Source organism: Solanum pennellii, chromosome 10, assembly GCF_001406875.1.
Source record: "Solanum pennellii chromosome 10, SPENNV200".
In the NCBI taxonomy this organism is placed as follows: domain Eukaryota; kingdom Viridiplantae; phylum Streptophyta; class Magnoliopsida; order Solanales; family Solanaceae; genus Solanum; species Solanum pennellii.
Genome location: NC_028646.1, coordinates 2158631 through 2182064, shown reverse-complemented (window position 1 = coordinate 2182064; position 23434 = coordinate 2158631). Strand labels below are relative to the sequence as shown.

Sequence of the window (23434 nt, the reverse complement as noted above, 5' to 3'; positions counted from 1 at the left end):
GTGGGGTGGGGGGGTGGGGGTAGGTTTAGAGATGTGACTGATATGATGGGTGGGGGGAGAGTGGGGACATGATGTTGAGTGAGAATATAGAATCATTTATGCAAGAAATGTTTGGAGTTTTAGAGGGTGTTGAGGTTTTGGTGTCATCAGGAGATTCGAGGCGGAGTTAGAATTTTTTAAGTTACGATATGACGTACATTATTTAGTTAATTACATATTTACCTATTACAATAGTATATCCAGTTTAGAGAGGGTAGAAGATAGAGTCGCTCTATAAAAATGATCTGTAACAATAATTATATATTAATGACAGTAGCTTAACTGTTGTTAAACATGTATTTTAGCAATAGTTAACATCTTTTGTAAGTGTCTCTAAAGTCTATAACGATAGTAGAAAGACTTTAACAATCTTTCTAATGTGTATAGTTATTGCCGTTAAAAGTTATTTTGATTGCAATGAGTACTTTATACGCAGATCTTATCCTTATTTCAGAGATAAACAAACTGTCTGCGATAATCTTCGGTTCAAGAAAAAACAATCCAAAAAAGTAATAGAGAAAGTAAAAACACAACAAATCATTCTCAATATTAACTACACAAAATAATACGACAAACATATAGTAACAGAAAATGAAGAACAAAGAAACTAGGGGAACAATGCTACAACTACAAAGATGGACGAACAGCGATATAACATATTGTTACCTACTAACCTACTATCTTAATCAATATCCTCTACAACTTCTTATCTACAATAAACTTTATTAAATATCTTACTTAATACATATAAATAAATTATTTTTTTTCTAAAATTCATAAATTAAAATTTTGAAATCTTATCTAGGATAATGAGTTTGAACTGAGTAGATGTGAGTGATATGATAGGTGGGGTACATGATGCTCTTGAGTGAGAAATTGAAACCAAGGTAGGGTCAATAGGACATTTGAAGCCATGGGGGGAGACAGAAAGAAGAAAAAGAATATTTCATAATTTTTATAGTATATAGTCTATTACATTACATTATTGGTGTTGCTTAACTAATAGTGATATGTTATATTTTGTATTTTTTCATGTTTCAAATTATACTTGCTAATTACTTTTTGTTGTTGGCTAAAACTTAGGTTCTATATGATTTACGATATCATATAAAAATATATCTTTTAACTTGATCTCAACTGATATTTATATCTTTCAACTTCAGGTGTATTAAACAAAATAGATATATTCGTTCTATGTGACATCCTATACTGTAATTTTTGTCTCCTATACGACAATCTACTAGTACAAGTTTAAATATCTATTTGTCCAAACCTGAAATTAAAGAATAGATACCAGCTAAAGCAAGATTAAAAAAATATTTTTTATGTATTATATTTATAGATAAGATTCGAATAATTATGTAGTTTTTTATTTAGATTCTATGTTTGTTTTTTAAAAAATCTATTGAGTATATGTTATAAATATTTATTTATAAATTGAAACTAAAAAGAACTATGAGTTTAATTAAAGACTTTCCAATTAATATTAGAAATGCAAATGTTTCATTTATGTGGAAGAGTTATGAAAGTCAAAATATACATTAATTCCTAAATAATACATCATGTTTTCTTCTTTCACTTTCTCTTTCTCGTATGATTACATTGAATATGATATTGTACGTATTTGCTCTTCCTCAATGTTTCTTTGCTTCTTTCTCCGCCTGCAAACATGTCAAATTTCATAATACGAATTAATTAATAACTCGATTTTAAGGTGTAAATATTATTTATTATGAATTATGTGTCATAATCCATAACACTCCCCTTTTTTTTTTTCTAACGATAATATTAGTGCATAGAATTTAAACTGGTTCGAGAAATCGTACCGCTCTAACCACCTTGTCAAAGGCATCTGGTCCATACTTCTCTATATATTTTTCAACAGATTTCCTTGCATCAAGACTCATCATTTGGAGTGCTTTTCTTTGATTTTGTGGATAATTTGAACTAACATGGCTACCAACTTTAACATGTTTTCTTATGAAATTTTCATGTATATAAGCTGCTCCATTGAAAATTGGTAGCACCAACCACATACAACATACAAGTTTAATGAATGGCCAAAATGGTAGCCTGAAAATGGAAGTAAAATCGTTAATTTGTCGTTATATTGCTCGTAGCTAACAAAATTTTTATATGATAATAAGTCGATAATGAATTTTCATTGTTTTAGATACAAAATTTGTCAGTCGCTAATTCCTGGTGTTCTTAGTATTTACTCATTCAAAATGCATCAAGATGAATTACATACTTCGTTCTGAACACATTTAACGATATAGTCTAATGATCAATGAAGGTTGAAAAATCATAAGACACTAATATTTTAATTTCAATGCATAAAAGAAAGTTATTATTTGGTGATTTTTTTTTTGTGTTTATATAAAAAATATTGAACACATATAATTATAGAGCCAGAAATTCTAGCGAGAGAATCCAAAAATTATTATTATTCGGTGTTTTTTTTTCTGTTTATCTAAAAATTATAGAACACACATAATTATAGAGCCAGAAATTCTAGCGAGAGAATCCAAAAATTACAAAAATTTCACACTTCAGAAATGTTATAGCAAAAGTTATATTTTTATTCCATTTATTTAATCAATATTATTTTTCAAAGAGAGGGGTATTTAACAAAAAAAAATAGATGATTTTGTCACTAAAAACAAAAATTCATCACTAATCATATTTAACGATGATTTTTTAAAAAAAAAGAATCATGTTAACAACAGGCTATTTAGTGATATATTATCAACGAATTTCATAGCTAATTAAATTCTCGATGTAAAATAATTGAGACATGTACGTATAAATTGACTCAAACTACAGAATAATTTGATCAGAATATAGAAGTTATTGTACTTACCATTGGAGGACTTTCCAACAAGATAACTCAAATAGAGTTATGAATGAATAGAGAACCCAATAGGTTAACCATTGTTGATCATCTAATGGTGAAGGGCTCTCAATTGCTCTCATAGAAGAATACCTTCAATATTCAAACAACAATAATTAACATATGATGTTTGTTTTAATATGGTTAAAAATATAATTTTTTTCGTGAGTTTTATATTCTGACTATAAGTTTGTGGTTCATTTTACGTGAACTGTCACCATGTATGTATCAAAACGCACATAATTGATGAGTATATAGTGATAGTTCAGATAGGAAAAAGAAATAATTATCTAGTCAGCTTCAATAAGTGTTATGAAAGTTCAGGTTAGAAAAGATCATAACTAATAGTTAAACCGTAAAATTCGTGAAAAAATGATAATTCAAATTCGTCATTAATTAATTAATAATTGATCAAATTGTAACTTACAAAGGATAGAGAAGCATCACTCCAGGGCTGTTAAGGAAAAAAAAAAGAGAAAAATTGAAAAGTTAGGTCTTAATTTACTAAAAACACACAAAAAAAAAATTAAAAAAAATAGAGAGAAAAAAAAACACATAAAATAAAAACTTTAATTCTATAGGAGGTCATTATTTTATTATCATTCACTACATATCTAACCCACAAAAAATTAAGGAAAATAAGATAAAAGAAGTTGGGATTATATTTTTGGATTTTCTCTATAGCCGTTTATCAAAATAATAATAATAATAGTAATAATAATAATATATAGATAGATTTATAATTATTTTTCACAACCATCTAAATATGTAACTTTTCCATATATTTTTTTAATAATATGACAAAATTTGGGATAGACTTGTTCATCGTAAATAGATTGAATCAATAAAAAGGTTGATACAGAAAGACGATATTAGCAAAATATTTATATATGTATTATATAATCAAATTAAATTTGAGGGGGTAAAAAAAAGATATACATGTCGTTTCGATAATTAATAATCTACGAAAATTAAATTGAATTACCCGATTAATGCATTCAAACTTTTAGCCATAGTTCCAATAGCACCCATTGGAAAATACTTCTATTTTTTTCCTCTTGCAAATTTGATCTTTTTACGAAGAAAATATGAGATATTTATATTAATTTGCAAGATTTTATAAGTTTAGGAATATTGTATATGAAAGCAATTAGCACAAGTAAAGGATATATATCTTTTTCAAAGTATAGAGAAAGTCTTCTTTACTCCTCCATGAAGGTATTGAGGGGGCGGATTTAAGGTACGAGGTTCAGTTTTTCAAAAATCTGATTTCGTATTTATCTGTTGAACATCTAATAACAAAGTACGTTTTTATTCATCAACAATAGAACTAAAACTTGTTTTTAAGTTTTCTTACTATCATCCTGAATGCGAGTTTAATTCCCTTTGGACATTTAAAATAATGTTTTATCTTTTATTTAAAATTTGAGATCGTTAAATATCTATAAACTTTATATTTTGAATTCGATTATTCTACTACCATGCATGGTAAAAAAAATAAAAGTTGAATTTTCTTTCCTACTACACTATCTTTGCCTCTACTTCACGTCAACCACATGCAATAAAATGAAATCTTAAAGTTAACATTTTTAGTCGGCAAGTTAACTTTTTTGTTTTCGATATCGATTTATAATAAGTATATCTAGTCAGACGTTTTTATTTCTTTCGTAATATTGTCATAACATTATTGAAAATTTTATTTATATATATGACATGATGTAAACATCGGCTAATGCTATCGTGATTAAGTTAATTACAAATATCTAATACGAATATGTTCTTACAATCTTGTATATACCATAACTAATAACAATTTTCTAATATTTAAATTATATATATACATCAGGTGCAATTTATGTCAGTTACACTATATTCAAGTGTGATTCATATGTATATGAAATACATTGACTTTCTCGCTCGCCTCGACCACTCTCTCTCCTTCTCACCTCTCTATTTAAATTATATATATACATCAGGTGCAATTTATGTCAGATACACTATATTCAAGTGTGATTCATATGTATCTGGAATACATTGACTTTCTCGCTCGCTTCTCTCACTCTCTCTCCTTCTCGCCTCTCTATTTAAATTATATATATACATCAGGTGCAATTTATGTCAGATACACTATATTCAAGTGTGATTCACATGTATATGAAATACATTGACTTTCTCCCTCACCTCTCTCACTCTCTCTCCTTCTCGCCTCTCTATTTAAATTATATATACACATCAGGTGCAATTTATGTCAAATACACTATATTTTAGTGTGATTCATATGTATCTGGAATATATTGACTTTCTCGCTCGCCTCTCTCACTCTCTCTCCTTCTCGCCTCTCTCTATGTATCTAACTCGAAATCCACCACAAATTCATAAATAAGTAAGACAATACGTAATTATTTCGAACTATAGAGTGGATTCGTTCGTAAGTTTGTGTAATTTTACCAAATAAAAACCAAGAGTCAATTTGGGCCTTAAAAGCCCAAAATAGTTGGCCCAATTAGTTGTTTCTCTTCGGGTTGGCGCCTTAGATCCATTTACCCAAAAAAAAACCTTCACAACAATCCTTCACTCTCATCTCTTTCGTTTCTTTCACACAGTTACACCTTCACTGTGTGATTTTCTTCACACACAAAATTTAACAAACCCTAAATTCCCCTTTTCCTGTAACAACAACGCCAGAAAAGTTCTTCAATTCTCGTAAGTTTCTCTCTCTTACAGAGTTTCTCTCTCCTGTTTACGCCATACATGGTTGTGTTGTTGTTAGAATTGGATGATATATATGTTGAAAAACCCGAAGTCCGAATGAATTTTGGGTTATATGTATGTTTTCTCGATCCGATGTCTATAGGGTTTTAATTATTCTGCTTCTTCGACCCGACTTTTTTCCTTTTTTTTTTAATCTGTAACCTAATATGGATCGGATTATGGGTTCGGGTTATTGGGTCGTGGTGACCCGGTTTGGGGAGTGTAAAATTGGGTAGTGGGTATTGGGTTGAGCTTTTTACTCTTTGAATTTTGAATTTGGAGCATTAATTTGTGCTTGAAGTTACCATTTTTTTGGTTTGCGTATAATGTTGTGCTTTGGAAATATTGCACTTGAGCAGAGGGTGTTTGGTAAACAGACTCTCTGTGTAGACTGTACCATCTCCGGGCTGCACTTGTGGGATTATTACTGAGTATGTTGTTGTTGTTGTTGTTGTGCTTTGTGAATTAATGAGTAGTTTTGGTGTTTTGTTGGTTAGAATTTCGTTAGTGTGTAGTTTAATTATGAATTTCTTTTTGTTGTCTTTAGTGGTTTTGAGTATTCATATGAAGCATAATGTATTAGATAACTTTGTCCACCGAGGCTTTTACAACATACTTGTTGAATTTTACCTTTTAACATCTAATTTGTGGTTGAAGTTTCCATCTTTGGTTTGCAAACAATGGTGTGCTTTGTAAATTCACGAGTAAGTTTGGTGTTCTGTTGGCTAGAATTTCGTGAGTGCATAGTTTAATTATAAATTAATTCTTGTTGTCTTTTGTGGTGTTGAGGATTCATATGAACCAGAATGTACTTGGTTTACAACATACTTGTTGAATTTTGTCATTCAATGTTCTAATTTGTGGTTAATGTTTCCATCTTTGGTTTGTGAACAATGTTGTGCTTTGTAAATTAACGAGTAATTTTGGTGTGTTCTGTTGGCTAGAATTTCAGGGGTGTGTAGTTTTATTAAAATTTTCTTCTTCTTGTCTTTGGTGTGATTAAGGATTCATATGGGGTTGAATGTACACGGTAACTCCATTCACCAAGGATTTTACAACTTGTTGAATTATGCCTTTCAACATCTAATTTGTGGTTAAAGTTTCCATCTTTGGTTTGCAAAACAATCTTGTGCTTTATAAATTGAAGAGGAATTTCAGTGATATGTTGGCTTAGAATTTCTTAATCATAAATGTCTATCTTATTGTCTTATGTGGGTTTGAGGAATCATATGGAGCAAAGTGGATATTGATGTTCATATTGCTGACCCCAACTAGTTTGGATTAAAGTTATAGTTGCCTTGTATTGCCTTAGGTGGGTAATTTGAAACTTAAGGGTTATATATAGCAGCTTAATACACCTTCAGAAAAGCATTTGATAAAGCTGTATATTTTTTTGCAAATTTGATAGTGTTATTTTGTAATGTAAATGGTACAGAAGTCTGATTTGATGTGATGTGTGCAAATGGGAGTTTTTCCAATGTAAATGGAAGAGAAGTCGGGTCTAGGTTTATTGGTAGATTTATAGTGTTTCTGTATGTAAATGGTAGAGAAGTCTGGTTTGGTGTGATGCGTGTGAATTTGATCTGTTTTTTTGTAATGTAAATGGTAAAGAAGTCCAGTGTGATGTGATGCATGTGAATTTGATCTGTTTTTTTTGTAATGTAAATGGTACAGAAGTCCAGTTTGATGTGATGTGTGCGAATGTGATCAGTATTTTTTGTAATGTAAATGGTAGAGAAGTCCGGTTTGATGTGATGTTTGCGAATTGGATAAGTGTAACTTAAATGATAGAGAACCAGGCTAGGCTTTTTGGTATCTTATATATACTGTGCCTTGCCCAAAAATTAGTAATATGTACCTATATTCTTTTTGACTATCCTAGCTTGAGGAATGGGCCTTAGTCATCTGTTTAGGTATGTGTCTAGAGTAACAGCTTAAAAGAACTAACTGCAGAAGTCACATAGGTAATGCAACATTGTAATATTTGAAGTTTTGAAAACTTTTGGCAACTAAAAAGAAAGCTCTGTCAATTAGTGAAATTTTTTTGTCACATTAGCACACCAGAATTGGTTCAACAGGCAGGTTTTGAACTTGTGACATTTGTATGTTGTTGGACTACGCTGGATATGTTTTTGTTCTTGTTCTTGTTGTATGCTTAGTATAGTTTTCGGGCTAAGGTGATTGAATTGAGTCCCTTCATGCAATATAGATGTACTTCCTTTTTCTCCCAAGTATTACTTATTATTTCTTTATTTAGACTTTTATAGAGGTTGGTTTTATGTGCAAGATATATGGCGTCTCTGTGCTTCTGTGATTGACACTATATTATCCCAATTGATAATTTGAAGAGCTGTGATTTTAATTAGTCTGTGTTATTGAAGCTTTGTTGTTTCTTCATTATTCTGGTTTAGATTTGATAAATTGTCTGTCATTTTCCTCATGTCACCTGAAAATATCCCAGGTATTGCTACAGTACTGGAAGCAATGGAGATCGAGGAAGAAGCAGTCATAGTCAATTCTAGTAGGCTAAAATCTGTTGTGTGGAATGACTTTGATAGAGTAAAAAAAGGTGATACTTTTGTGGCTATCTGTAGACACTGTAAAAGGAAACTTAGTGGGTCTAGTACCAGTGGGACTTCACATTTGAGAAATCATTTGATCAGATGTCGTAGGAGATCAAACCATGATATAAGTCAGTTACTGACACGGGGAAAGAAAAAGGAGGGACCTCTTGCCATCTCGAATTTTAGTTTTGATCAAGAGCAGAGAAATGGTGATGCAGTCAGCGTTGTGAGGACTAAGTTTGAACACGGACACACAAGAGATGGGTTATTCAACAATGGAATTGTTAACTTTGATAACAGGCGAAGCCGGCTTGACCTTGCCCGCATGATCATATTACATGGCTATCCTTTGTCTATGGTTGAACATATTGGTTTCCGTATATTTGTCAGGAATCTTCAACCCTTGTTTGACATTGCAACATTTGATGGAGTTGAGGCCGACTGCCGGGAAATTTATCTGATGGAGAGACAGAAAGTATATGAAGAGTTGGACAAATTGCCTGGGAAAATCAGCCTTAGTGCTGATACATGGACTGCAAATGGTGATGCTGAATACTTGTGCTTGACGGCACATTACATAGATGACTCTTGGCATCTTAAAAAGAAGATTCTGAATTTTTTAACAACTGATCCTTCCCAGACAGAAGATATGTTGTCGGAAGTTATCATGACTAGTCTAAGAAATTGGGATATCGACCGAAAATTGTTTTCAGTGACATTTGATAACTACTCGACATATGACAAAATTGTTAGTAGAATCAGAGAGCAGCTTTGTCAACACAGGTTTCTTTATTGTGATGGCCAATTATTTGATACACGCTGTGCAGCTAATGTTATCAAGTTGATGGTCCAAGATACCTTAGAAACAGCAAGCCAGATAATCCACAAGGTCCGGGAAAGTATTCGCTATGTTCGAAGTTCACAGGCAACCCAGGAAAAGTTCACTGAGATGGCTCAAATTGCTGGGGTTGATTCCCAGAAGTGCCTGAATCTTGATAATTCATTTTATTGGAACTCAACTTATATTATGGTTGAAACTGCTTTGGAGTACAAAGACGCATTTCCTCTTTTGCAAGAACAAGATTCTCGGTATTCAATGTGTCCAACTGTGACAGAGTGGGATAGGATAAGTGCCATTGCTAGCTTCCTAAAGCTCTTTGTTGAGGTTTCCAATGTTTTTGTGGGAAGCAAATATCCTACGGCAAATACATATTTCCCAGATATCTGTGATATTCACTTGCAGTTGATTGAGTGGTGTCAAAACTCAGATGATTTTGTTAATTCGTTGGCTCTAAAGTTGAAAAGCAGATTTGATGAGTACTGGAAAAAATGTAGCTTGGCTTTGGCGATTGCAGCTATCTTAGACCCGAGATTTAAGATGCAATTGGTTAAATATTATTATCCACAAATATACGGTGATAGTGCTCCAGACTGCATTAATATTGTTTCAGATTGTATGAAGGCTCTGTATAATGGCCATGCTATTTATTCACCATTAGCCCCTAATGGTCAAGCTGAAGCATCTCAAGTTGGTGGTGCTAATAATGATCGGCTGACGGGATTTGACAAATTCATCTATGAGACTTCAGTGAGCAACAACATTAAATCAGATTTAGACAATTATTTGGAGGAAAAGCTGTTCCCTAGAAAAGATGATTTTAACATATTAAACTGGTGGAAGGTTCACACTCCAAGGTATCCTATTCTGTCCATGATGGCACGCAATATTCTAGGAATGCCAATGTCAAAAGCTTCACTAGAGTATGTGTTCAACACTGGTAATAAGGCTCTTGAACCATATCGCAGTTCGCTAAGATCAGATACCTTGCAAGCTTTGATGTGTGCCCAGGATTGGATGCGTGATGAATTTGAAGGTGAATATATAATTGATTAGTTTACAATTTTGACATATTCCATATTAGCTATAAAGAATAATTCTGAATCTTTCTTCAACAGATTCGAAGGCTTCATCAAGCACCGTCACTCTGGCCTTGTGCTATGATGCAAAATAAGAGCAAGTCTTTGGTAAGCTTAGGTTGCCATTCTTTTGCGTTTATCTGTGTATATTAGCACCTACCAAACAGTCCCCCTCTCTCTATCCTTGTGTTAAGATTTTGTAGAAATTAGTTCATTTGCAGATTTTGTTTTTCCAGAGCTCCCATAAATTAGTTCAAGACGAGTTCTTTTGTTCAAGAATCTAACAGCTTATTGCCATCTTTAGCCTCCATCAATTGACTAACTTATCTGTATCTACTTCTCTTTTCTGTTCTGTCCATTCTCGTTTGAGGTTCTTTACGGTATTGATCTGTCAAGGATCATTCCGAATTACTGTTAACTCATGATCATTATGGTCTTGGTTTGTTCATCTGAGCCAGATGAAAGAAAAAATTTCGAGGTATTCTTGGATTTTTGCAGCTTTCATGCCCACGCTCCAGCCTACCGCGATATGGTATTGTCTGCTGTTTAGTATTTCTCAGCCTCTTGAGTTGTGGACCATTACAGCCTAATAATGGTTGAAGATAAGTGAGTTTAATTAGTTAAGGGAAAATATTGAAGGAATTTTGTAGGGCTGTTGCTTCTGATATCTTACTTTGAACCATATAATATATTGTCTCTAATTTCAGTTTTGAAAATTCTTTTTATATACTGGCAAATAGGATAAGAATTGTGAATTGGTAACAATATTTACAACTTAATGACTTTCAACTTATAGAATCTACACAATTGAAGAATATCAATTTTATCTTTATAAAAATATGTCCAAACAGGAAAAATATAAGAGATTCGGGTTAAACGTCACTTTTGGTTCCTCGATTATTGATAAATTCGATTTAACTTTTGATCTCATTGCTTATGAATATTCACGAATATTTGGAATTGATTATAGGTCCACCTTTAAAATTTTAAATATCTATTTGTTACTACACATTTTTCATAAATCTTAACACTTGAGGTTTTGATCACTATTTACTCTAGGTGATTTGAGCAAAGTAATTCAATTTTCAAACTAATATATACATAATATCAAGCTTTTGCATTATCAAAATAAGGACTATGTTATGTCATGGCTTGGGTGAGTCTTCCTACACGACAGGACGTATTATGATGAGGTATAGTCATAAAACTCGTGATATTAAATAAAACGGGATATAGTTATGGTTATTAGAACGTAATCATAGAGATTAATACTAACCATAAAATATGGAGAAAGAATAATTATCTTTACTTGATATGTTAGTAATGATAATCTATTTTTGATAACGTAGATAAGTAAAATTAAATAGAGGAAATAATGATTTTTTCTTGACTATTACATCAATTTTCAACTTGTTTGAGACTCATTTGAAGGACTTGTAACTTAGGTTTGAGCCATATGTCATGCGAACTAAGCTTGGTATTTAAGCGTAAAAGGGCAGAGAGGCGAGCCCATTATCCTCAAGTTTTGAAGGTTGCGGTTAGTTCTAAGGAGTGACTCCAGATGGATTTCTCTATTATAAAAAAAAAAAAATCTAATTCAAGTATTGATGGACCATGATGCATCTAATTTAGTCGTTTACGGAGCCGATCGATACGCATTTTTAGTGATGTTGAATAAGTAATCCTTTTCTTGAGCCGAGGGTCTAACAGAAACATTTTCTCTACTTCCCAAGGTAAGGCAAGGTCGGCGTATACAGTACCCTCCTTAGGCCTTACACCGAGGATGTTCTTGTTGTTCATAAAACCATGCACTTTTTAAAGCATATAATATGATGGACCTAAGGTCAGCTCTTTCATTAAAAAGGTAAAGATGTGATCATACCAGATCAATCATTATTTTTCATCGTTACATAACAAAAGATATATATAATAGGTAACATGAAATAAATATTTCACATATACTAAAATCAACCTTTAAACTAAAACTCACAAGAAATCATAATGAAACTTAACATACTTGCAAGATTTTTAAGGTGATTTTTGAAACATGAACCAAAGTTCAAGCTCTACTGATCTGTTAGGATACCTTAGTTGCATACATTTACTATTGCGAATGAACGAAGTAGTGATGAGAAAATGTCCATACGTAGAATCAGAATTATTGATACGAGCCTTCATTTCAAGCTCTACGCTTGAATCTACCCTCGTTGGCTAACTTAAATCGCGCTGCCTGAGCTGCAGCAGCCTTGTTTGAACTAAGTGCTGCAACAAAATTTTCCCTAACTTGTTTTGTAGTATAAGGAAACTTCTTGTTCACCATTGAGTTCAGTAAAGAAGCTGTGCCTTCCCTGTAGAGTTCACCAACACCATCGGAACGAGTGTTTGTAAGTGCTTGTAGGAGGTTGAAGTTTGATCCGAGCCCCGGAGCAGCAGCTACACCGAATGCACTACCAATAGTTGCCCACCAGCCACACAAGGCCCATATTAAAGCCGGGTTAGTCCTCCAGTAACTACAAAAAAATTCATGGTTCGTGTTAATATGTTATCGAATGTACCTGAAGGGAGTTGTGTAATGTGATTTACTTACTCGATTGAGAAAGGTGGTGAGTTAGGATCGAATAGAGGTGGAGGTATGTAGATACCGGGGGTGCCTGGGATGCCCGGGTTGATGATAGGAGTAGTTGGTGGGAAAAATGTGGGTATACCGGGGGTACTAGGTGTAGGGAAAGTTGGAGGGGAGAGATAGTACCCGCCCGAAGGTGGTGAATTGGGGTCAAATGGAGTAGAAGGAGTGAATATATCGGGAATGCTTGGAGTGTCAGGGCCGATGATAGGAGTAGTTGGTGTGGTAGGGGTACCATAAGTTGGAGGGGATGGATAGTACCCGCCCCCTCCAGAAGGTGGTGAATTGGGGTCAAATGGAGTTGAAGGAGTGTCAGGGCTTATGATAGGCGTAGTGGGTGGGGCCCCACTATCAGTTGGAGGGGATGGATAGTATCCACCCCCTCCAGAAGGTGGTGAATTGGGGTCAAATGGAGTTGAAGGAGTGTCAGGGCTTATGATTGGAGTAGTTGGCGGGGTCCCACTATCAGTTGGAGGGGAGGGATAGTATCCGCCCCCTCCAGAAGGTGGTGAATTAGGGTCAAATGGAGGTGAGGGTACGGAGATATCCGGTGTGGAGGGGGTACTTGGAGGGGATGGCGGAGAGTAACCACCTCCAGTTCCTCCCGAAGGAGGAGCTAGGGTTGGAGTATGTCCGCTACCCCCTCCACTTGGCGGATTATCACAGCCAGAATGTGATTTTCCGCCATGGCTTTTGCTTCCATGTGAAGGTGTATTTCGAGAGCCACCACTTTCTGAGCCACCATGTGATGGAGGTGTTCGCGAATCTGTCATAAAAATAAAAAATTTGATTCAAGAAGTCGAAAATAGTAAGTAATAAATTAAAACTAACAAAAAGAGTGAATGAAATATAAGAGACTTTTTGGAGGAGTTCTGCAAGAAATGACAGGAGTGACCAAATTCTGCATGATGAGTAATGAAGCAATTGTAGCCCACAGGATTAGAGAAGCTTGTTTGCTTCTTTTCTTCTCCATCTTAGTTTGCTCTCAAGGGAAATGAATAAGAGAAAAGAGAGATGTATAGTGATACAAGAGAAGAGTTGTATATAAAGAGTAAAGAGGACATACGTGTGTTGGTGGGAGGTAGTAGATATCACATTGAATTAATCAAGGTGTGTTATAATTGGTGCAAAGTGAAACAAGAGACGAGTTGTATATGAAGTGTAAACCAGGGCGTACTTGTGTTGGTGGGAGGTAACATGTACTTATTGGCATTAGTTGAGATGCGCCCAAACTGGTCCCAGACACCATATGGTTAATAAAGAAGTTTAATCGATGCCTAATGGTACAAGAGAAGAGTTGTATGTAAAGAGTAACGAGAACGTCTATGTGTTGGTGGGAGGTAGCATATATCCTATGGTATTAGTCAAGTTGGTTTGGACGTCAAGGTTAAGGAGCTTAATGGATGCCTAGTGATACAAGAGTAACGATTACGTAGATTTTGTTAGTGGGAGATAGCAGATACCCTACACGTAAACTAGTCCGGACATCACAATAATAAAGAGTGATGAGTACAGAAGCTGTTAATATAAAGCATAAATGAAAGAGTATGAGGTCAGCTACATATATTGCAGGTTGCATTTAAGGTCTCATTTAAATCTCACATAGAAGAACATGGACAAATGTACTTCATCACTCTTTAACATATCCTAGTTATGTCATTGTCTCTTGAACACAAAATAATTTTCATAATACATTATATTAATGAAATTGTAAAAATATAAAATAAAAAAAAAATATACACACTTTATGGTTAGGAGAACTTTGTTAGGAGAACTTTATTACTAGAATTGTTTTGTATTATGCTCTATTGCTATGATATAATCTCATTATATATATATATATATATATATATATATATAATTGAAAACGTATCGCTCATGATGGTGAAGTTGTCCTTGCTATATGCCTTCTATAACTATCACTCACCTAGGCTCTTTCAGCTCATCTCGTACAATATGATGTAATATGTAAAGTAATTGAGTCATAATTCATTGATCGCTATATTCTTGTGATACAAAAAACTTTATATATGTATATATATAAATCAAACATCTTTATACTAACATTGTTTGTTTTAATAATGTGTTTTTATCGCTATAGAAAAATAATTGTTACAGAGAATATATAATAATATAACATAACAAAGAAAAATTGATTCCAAAAAAAAGTTTATCATTATAATAAAATATTATTATAAAGGACGATTCTTATAGAAAGGTCTAATTATATATATATAATATTAGAGAATGTCAAAGAGTGTAGTGGCACTCTCTACAAGTTCCTTTTATTTTCTATTTTTCTTTTTCTCTTTATAAAAGAGGTGGAGAAAAAAAAGGATAAGCATGCTCAATACGATTCCGTTCATTTTTATTTGTTATATTTCACTTTTTGAAAGTCAAACTATATATAGATTTTGATCAGTATTTTAAGATGTATTCTTGCATCATTTTAGTATTAGACTTGAAATTTATAAGTGGTATTTTTCGTATAATTTTATTATCTTAATTTAAATTGTTGAAATTATTTCTGTGACAAGTAAAAATTAACGGAACGAGTGTATATGAGAGTGTCCACTTGGAATAAAATTGGATGAGTAAGACTAGTTTTGAGCTGACATGAGTAATATGAGACTTTATGCCTTCTCAGAGAGAGTAGGTGAATAAATACACATTCAATTTTTGTGTAGTAAATGATAAAGCAAAGTTAATTGTATTTTATTTTATCTTTTTTTGTCTCTTTCTATGTCAAAGTTACTTCTAGTCAGGGGCGGAGCTATAGTGTTGATTATAGATTTACATAAATTGAATAGTTGTTATTTTGATTTTGTGTATTCACTAAATATTTAATTGTAAATTGAGTTGTGTTATTATTATTGTATTCACTTTGAATAATTTGAAAAAGTCGTAAAAATTCATAAAGTTTGAAATTTGAATATCTATAATTTAATTTATTTTTTTAAATGGTGTTAGTGGTTTTTGATCATTGGGCTCTAATTTTGAAAAAAAATGGTGAAAATCTAAATCAATCAAAAAATTAAGACGATTAGCTTAGCTAGTATGTCGAAAAAATCTAGTTATATAATATATACATTATTTATCTCTATAAAAGAAAAGGTATAAAACTTCTACTTCTCATATCGAATTCATAACCTTATTATCTCATCGTAATTTTACCGATTACAACAAGACTTTCCTTTAAACATATATCTAAGTAGTTCAAATAAAATGAAATAAATCCATTTAAAATTACAAAACTCGTCTTAAATCCTTCTCTAATTTAAGTTAAGAAAAAATCGTTTTGACCTGAATTTAGTTAGAATTTGATTAAAATGATAAAATAACTATTTTACACTACGTTATTTTACCTTTTTTGAACATTTTTATCATTTTATTTTTACTATCTTTTAATTAGAAATGAAGAAAATATTAATATATTTTTAAAATAATAAAAAAATATCATAAACTTTTTAAATTTTTGCCATTTAGTATTAACCCTAAAGTTAAGCTCTAGGAAATGAGAAACATAGCTGTACTCAATTCGAGTTGTAATAAATGTATAGAGATGAGACTATCATTAATATGAGGAAATTATTTGCACATATACTTAATTTAAATTTAAAAATATATGATATCTGAAATTAAATTCGATAAAAGTTAAATTTCAAAAAACAAAAATGGTTATAAATAACTTTAAATAGAAATGACTAAACTTTTAATTATATATGATTTGAGGTCGAAATTTATACAAACATCATAGTTACAGTTTGCTAATTACAATTTGTTGCAACATATTAATGGAAAGAGAGGTGAGCGAGAGAGTGTAGAGAAACAAATTGTATACGTATATTTGTGAGATAATCGTATATATGCAATTGGTATACCATATACACATGTACTGGTATATCTGGCGAACAAAATTGAGAGAGAGAGGGGTAAAAGACGAGCGAGATTGGGAAAGGGAGGAGAGAGGCAGGCGAGAGGGCGGAGAGGCTAATTATATTTCTATATATGGCATATAAAGGAGAGAGGCGACGTAATTACAAATAAAATGAAACTCCAAGACATAATCAATTCAAACTATATCGATGTTGGCTAATTAACTAGTATATGTTTGCTTATCCGCATAGTTTTCCTTTGTTCGAACTCTTCAAAAATTTCACCACCCTCTAAAAAGTAGTGCAATTTCGGTATACATGTAGCCGCGTCTTTGAAGAGCCCGAGCAACATAGCATGTCAAAGCTAAAACAAAAGACCAGTCCCTAATAGTAACCATACAACATCTAATTTCATTGAAGTGTAAATGGTAACAGATAGTAAGTATAATGTATTCATGTCAGCTATGTTGCTCGTTCGGACTATTCAAAAATGTTACTGATTGTGTGGTAATTGGAAGATCCGAAATGGATACAACATTTTTGAAGAGTTCGAGCAACATAGTATGTCAGAGTGAAAGCAAAAGAATAATCCCTAGTAATAACCATAGACATCCAAGCTAAATTGAGAGCATTAGATTTTCATTGAATGGTAAAAGATTGGTCAAAACTCAGAAAATATAAACCTGAGTAGCTTATATATGCAAGAAAAAATATTACTTCATCCACTATGAATAATTGCTAGTATTGTCAAAATATGATACAAAGCTTGATATGCTTCGCGGACCGATGGCTTCATTCCCTACTTAAGGAGGAACAATGTACTTACAAAAGTTCACATGTTCCAGGAAAAACACAAGGAACAGAAGATTCAACCTGGTTTAACAGTTGAACACGTCGACACTTCTGAAGCAAGCTCTACTCCTACTTCTCTATCTAACCTGCGATATATAAGTCAAGAAACAGTTGTGAATCGACAAAAGGAACACAGCATGGGGTCACATAACCATAGCAATTAAACAGTTGAAGACAGATTAACCCATTATCTTCAAGAAGAAAGGGTCAAACATCAAGAAAGTAACAAGTCCCAACAAATCCATACACCCTTTCTCCAACTCTACGCCCAATATGAGGTTTCTGCCTTCGACATTTATGTTCTATCGAAAACCTATAGTAACTCGGAGCCTTCTCCAGATTATCCAACTGCATTCTAGTTACGCTTTGAAAATAACCTACCAACCATCTCATAAAGATATGTTTAGTTCTCTGGCTCCACCTAGTAAGAGCAAAGGAAAAATGTTTCGCCTCTTCTCTCGAGTCTTGACTTCCAACTCTTGTTTTCATTCCCGGAAAATTCTGGAAGATTATGAATACTAGATTACTCAACTATCTATCCCTCCAACTACTAGTATATAATTAGACTTGAAGATAAAGAAAATTGAAAGTCCTTTGCAGCTGAAGGTCATATGCATCAGAAGAATTTCGACCTTCAGCAAGAGAAACTTTTAACCTCAAACATGATCTCTACTGTAGTAATTAATATCATTGAGCACTCTTATATCTTCAAGTGAAATTGAGAGAAGTAGTATAATCAAGATCTTTGAATGAACCCAATACCTTGGTGTAAAAGCTGTAAGAACCTTCTTTGAATTCGTTAATGAGTGAATATCCAAATAACTAAAACGCGAAAATTCTTCCAACTTGTGGTAAAGATATCAACTTTCCTCCTATTATGATCTTACTGCTCCAAAGTTGCTCAATTCAATAACAGATCTCTTGGTTCCTCTGGGAAGGGATGGGGTCGGGGAAGAAGATATCCTACCTCAAAATCATTATCTTTTAACATCATTCAGCTTATATATTTATCAAGAGTTCCAGTCACTACATAAGTGGCTTTTCTGCGCAAATTATGCAAAGAACTTCAATCTTTTGCACACGAGAGTAACTTGAAGTACATACAGCAGATACCGGGACAAATAGAGAATTCTAATTGGAGAAGTGCCATAACATGTTAGAAAAATAAAATGCCAGAACTAACATAAGCTCACCAGGTTAGAACTTAGAAAGAACAAAACAACACCTCAAAAGAAAAAAGGGTTATACGATAAGTTGATAAAAAATAAGAAATGAGCTTTACATCAGTCAGATTATATAAGAGTGCCATTCAGTACATAAGGTGCTGCTTTGAGCAAAATATGTTAAAGAAATATTTAAAGAATCAATCTTTCAGCCTACAAGGGTGCACATTCAAGTATATACAGGGTAAACAATAAGTTGATACAAAATCGTGAAATGATGGGTTCGGTCCACAAAGAAGACCTTTAAAACATTCAGCTTATATCCTAATCAAAAGTACACCTTCAAATCATCCACCTTTTATACTGATCAAAGTTACACCTTCAAATCATTCAGCTTATATATCTATTTATGAGTTCCATTCACTAATAAACGGCAGCTCTGAGCAAAAATATGTAAAAGAAATTCAATCTTTCAGCCTACAAGAGAGTGGGTTCAAGTATATACAGCAGATACAGGGATAAATAAACAGCTCTAATTGGAAAAAGCGCTACAACATAAACGAAAACAAATGTTAAACTCTAGAACAGAAGCTCCTTAAATTCCCCTTCAGTAATAGAACTTGATGAAACTGACAAAATGAACACAACAGGACAGAAAGAAGTAACCCAAGTTGCGCAGACTCTTAGCAACCGATGCCGCACCCGTGTAAGAATCTCCAAAAAATACACTACTTTTGGAGAATCTAACATACACCCATTGACATTTTCAAAGAGTCCAAGCAACAACACAACAACATTAATATTACACAACAATATCAACAGAACTAATATATCTACTAGGAGTTCTATTCATCGTGTAAATGACAGCTCTGAGCAATAAACTGTTAAAAAAGATTCAATCTTTCAGCCAACAAGAGCATAGCTTCAAGTATATACAGCAGATACAAGAATATACAGAGCCTGGTAATCAAAACAGAAACTACTCAAACTTCCCATTTGACAAAATAAACAAAACAACACACCAAAAGAATAAAAAGGGGTTACACAACAAGTCCATACAACATCAAGAAATGATTTTTTTTCCAGTTCCTATTCATTTTCAGAAGCTCAACAAACAACAGGCACAACAAACTGAAAGAAAATTACACAAATTACTACAAAATGAGAAAAAGGGTGCTCAATGCCATACCTTTCTTGAGTTAAAAACCACCTGCCAGAAAAATGTAGTAACATCACTGCCATAGTCAAGAACTTGAAGGTTGGTCCAAACAAACCCTAATCAGTCAAACTGATTTTAACACACTCACTCACTCTCTCTCTCTCTCTTCTTGAAAAGAAAAAAAAAAGGTTAAAGCTTTGTTCTTTCTTCTTTATTTGTCTTGTACTACCATTAAAGACACTGAGTTTTCAAACAGTGAAGACTATTTCTTTGTTTTGAAGATTTTTGTGAGGGTTTAAGAAGTGGGGTTTTCCCTAGGTGCACGAATTACGAGGAAGAAAAGAGATGAAGGGGGCCAAAATGCATAGGGAATAACTTCGAAACGGCTACACACAGCACAGCACAGCAGCAGCAGCAACAGAGCTCGTAATTTTCAAAAGTAGTCAGAAATTGTTCCCACTAATGTTTATTTTCTTTTAATCAAAACATTGTATCATCTCTCAGAGTCGAATTCAAAATTTGATAATAGACATTATAATTTGTTGCAATTTTATGATTTCAAACTTTGTTTTAAGATTCGATCCGTTCGAACACATGAAAAATCATTTCAGAAGCAGAGACATAAATTAGAACACGATTATTACTGGTTTGAAAGTTGCATAACTTATTGTAATTGAAATTTAACTTTCTTGAGACCAACTTACTTGCTTATATTATACCTCTTTATTAGTTAACTTCGTAAGCATGAACATAGAAAGTGTTGAACCAATGCAACAAGCCTTCTTTTGTATTTCCGAATGCACAAAATATATGATCTTTTTTTCATATTTATGCGAGTACGTATGATTTTTTCTAAAGTTAATAATTGTATTGTATACATGTATCCTAGCTCTCGTAGCTTTTATTTCTCGCTATTAATGTCGCTTCTAATAACTATATAACAAATCTTTTCTCATTTTAGTTTACATTTTGCTTTATACATTTCACCACTTCACTCGAAATTCTCTCAACCTCTTATAATTTAATAATTCTTTAATTTTGTTATTTATTTGTTTAAGATTATAAAAAGACACACATAACTTTAACTTCACAGGATTTTTGAAAATAATTTACATTCTTAAATTTATATTCAATTAAATTAAAATAAGTAAATTAAAACGAAAAGAATCGATATTTAATGATAAAACCTTTGCCTTGATATTCAAGCAAAGGCTAAGGATGTCAGTGGCAATTAATTGCTTGATTTCACAAGACTAAAAAGAAGTAGCTCTTTTATTTATTGCCTAGCCCAAAATTTGCATGGCTACATCCATAACATGTAATATCCGGTCTAGTGTTATGTTCCGTCATTTTGTTAGTAAATTTTAAAATAATAATGAGTAAGTTATCATATATCGTATAAATTAATAAAAAAAATTAAAGTCCATGATACTAGTCTAGTCTCAATTAAGTAGAAATAATATTTATCGATTATTTTTGGCTCTATATTAAAAATTATTATTGTTATAATAGAGTTACAAATACCACATGTAAATTTTGATCTTGAAGTGACTATTATATGTGCCAAACCAAATCTAAAATTTTAAATTTATGCATTTTTTTTAATGACAAGACAACAATTGTATTTGGGATGGATTACCTACACATATTAAGTGGATGCATAAATAAAGGTCTAAGCCTAAGCCTATGGATATTGTAGAACCCTTAAAGTGAACGATCGATCTGCGCTAACTATAGTCTTTTCGGGCAATAGTAAACACTATAGCAGGGAAGTAATACACTAACAACAATAATAACTATGCATCGATTCCAATCAAATTGAAATCGCCATACAAAATCTCCACCTCCATGTCATTTTGTGTCAATTCATGATGAATCATCATATATCACTTGTAGTAAGATAAAAATAACCTTCCCAAAAGAGGACCTTAAGCCAAAACCTCCAATTTAAAAAATGAGAGGTTGAATGTGAGAGACAACAAAAAATAACATACTCAGTCTCATCCCACAAAATAAGATCTAAAGAGAATAAATGTTCGTAGACTTTAACCCTCAAAAAAGATGAAGATGTTATTTCATATGCATCCTCAACTTGATAAAAATGAATGACAAGAATAATCAAAATATTTGAAAAGAAAGTAGGAAACAAAATTAAGTCAACAATTTAGCAAGCAATGATATATCGTGCAATGTGTAATAAAATGTTTTAATTATTGCTATGGTTAAGCAAGAATTCTTGAACTAATATACACATTTAAATGTAATGTAGATAATCAACAAACATTAACAATAGAGCACAAGATATACACAATAATCTAACATTACTAATGAGGAAAGCTCAAAGATCAAAATTAAAGATATCAAAACTCAATATCTTCGCTACAAATACCTTTTCATATTAGAATCACTTTTTTATAAAAAAAAATATATATAACTATCTTTACAAATTAAGGAACCTACAAAGAAATGGAAATCTTTTCGAGTGCATCTAATACGAAATCGATTTTTCTAGATAGACAGACATTAGTCATTAGTCTAATCAGAAAGAGTTGTCAGATGATTAAAACAACAAACCGTGTAGATTCGAAGGAACATAGAACCAACCACCTATAAATATAATAAGAGGCCTAAATTCAAATTTTAAAAAAAGAGATCTTATATTTTTTACAAAAATACTTAACAAAAAATTATTATTATTTTCAATTGTCAATATATATTTCTTGTAATAATTCGTAAGACACGAATAAAGATATATAAATTATTAAACGATATATAACGCTGCAAATGTTTATATCTTAGATACATTTCATTAATTATAATTTTTAAACTTTTTATTAATTAAATCAATTGTTAAACAAACTATCAAAATATTCTATAAGCAAAAAGGAATATTTTTTAATAAAAAAGACTTCACCTGATTGAGTTTAGAATATCAGTTTTACTTGCATTTATTTTGTATTATATTTAATTACAAAAATAGGTCTAAAACATAGTGATTGTTACAACAAAGTTAAGACGATGTCTTTTAAATTTAATTATTTGATGAGCTAATTAGCTTGATTGAAATGTATAGAGACACCTCAAAGAAATGAAGACAGTCCTACAGAATCAACGACTACAAGTTTTAATTATAATTACATGAATGAAGTGTCAAAAATACATCTAAACTATTTCTTTTTTTTTTTCAGTTTCATACCTATAATATTGAGAGTGTTAGTTTCATACATAAATTATCACTTATTAATTTAAAAAAAAAACATACTTTTAGAGATTATTTATTGTCACATAACATTCTACGTGAATAAATATTTTATGTATTACTATTGACTAATTCTTAGGCCTTATATTTTGGAGCGTAAAGCCATTGCTTCGGTAGCTTTAGGTTAACCTGACTCTGATACCAATTGTAATGAACTTTGATAGTCTCAACTCAATTCAGCAATGCTTCAGTTGATTTCAGTGGAACAGTTCAAAACACTGATAACTGAATTATGGAAAATAGAGTAACTGAAAAATGGAAACTACGATTTAATCGCTAATCTCTACCGGATTAACATCAGCTAAGAACAACTTGATCCAACTCGATCACAACGACGAG

General features: G+C 32.2%; 3 protein-coding genes and 1 long non-coding RNA gene across 4 annotated transcripts; 1 reads left to right on the top strand and 3 right to left on the bottom strand.

Annotated features, from left to right (window-relative positions):
• Positions 1–1519: 1519 nt before the first annotated feature.
• On the bottom strand, positions 1520–4038 carry LOC107001747 (HVA22-like protein f). The gene is made up of 5 exons (XM_015199720.2): positions 3918–4038; positions 3360–3386; positions 2903–3025; positions 1866–2112; positions 1520–1700 (listed from the first exon to the last, which is right to left on the bottom strand). The coding sequence occupies exons 1-5, from the start codon at positions 3962–3964 to the stop codon at positions 1674–1676; spliced, it is 471 nt and encodes a 156-aa protein (XP_015055206.1). The 5' UTR covers positions 3965–4038; the 3' UTR covers positions 1520–1673.
• A 1456-nt stretch (positions 4039–5494) lies between these two features.
• Positions 5495–10871, top strand: LOC107031945 (zinc finger BED domain-containing protein RICESLEEPER 1-like). The gene is made up of 3 exons (XM_015233469.2): positions 5495–5635; positions 8145–10121; positions 10204–10871. Exons 2-3 carry the CDS (start codon positions 8168–8170, stop codon positions 10257–10259), a joined length of 2010 nt encoding a protein of 669 aa, XP_015088955.1. The 5' UTR covers positions 5495–5635; positions 8145–8167; the 3' UTR covers positions 10260–10871.
• Positions 10872–12103: 1232 nt separating this feature from the next.
• LOC107032540 (protodermal factor 1-like) lies at positions 12104–13859 on the bottom strand. The gene is made up of 3 exons (XM_015234148.2): positions 13646–13859; positions 12752–13553; positions 12104–12674 (listed from the first exon to the last, which is right to left on the bottom strand). The coding sequence occupies exons 1-3, from the start codon at positions 13758–13760 to the stop codon at positions 12344–12346; spliced, it is 1248 nt and encodes a 415-aa protein (XP_015089634.1). The 5' UTR covers positions 13761–13859; the 3' UTR covers positions 12104–12343.
• Positions 13860–17273: 3414 nt separating this feature from the next.
• LOC107032583 lies at positions 17274–20274 on the bottom strand. Its single transcript, XR_001458386.2, has 2 exons — positions 19867–20274; positions 17274–17600 (listed from the first exon to the last, which is right to left on the bottom strand). It is a non-coding gene; the product is annotated as an uncharacterized LOC107032583 (long non-coding RNA).
• Positions 20275–23434: the final 3160 nt, after the last annotated feature.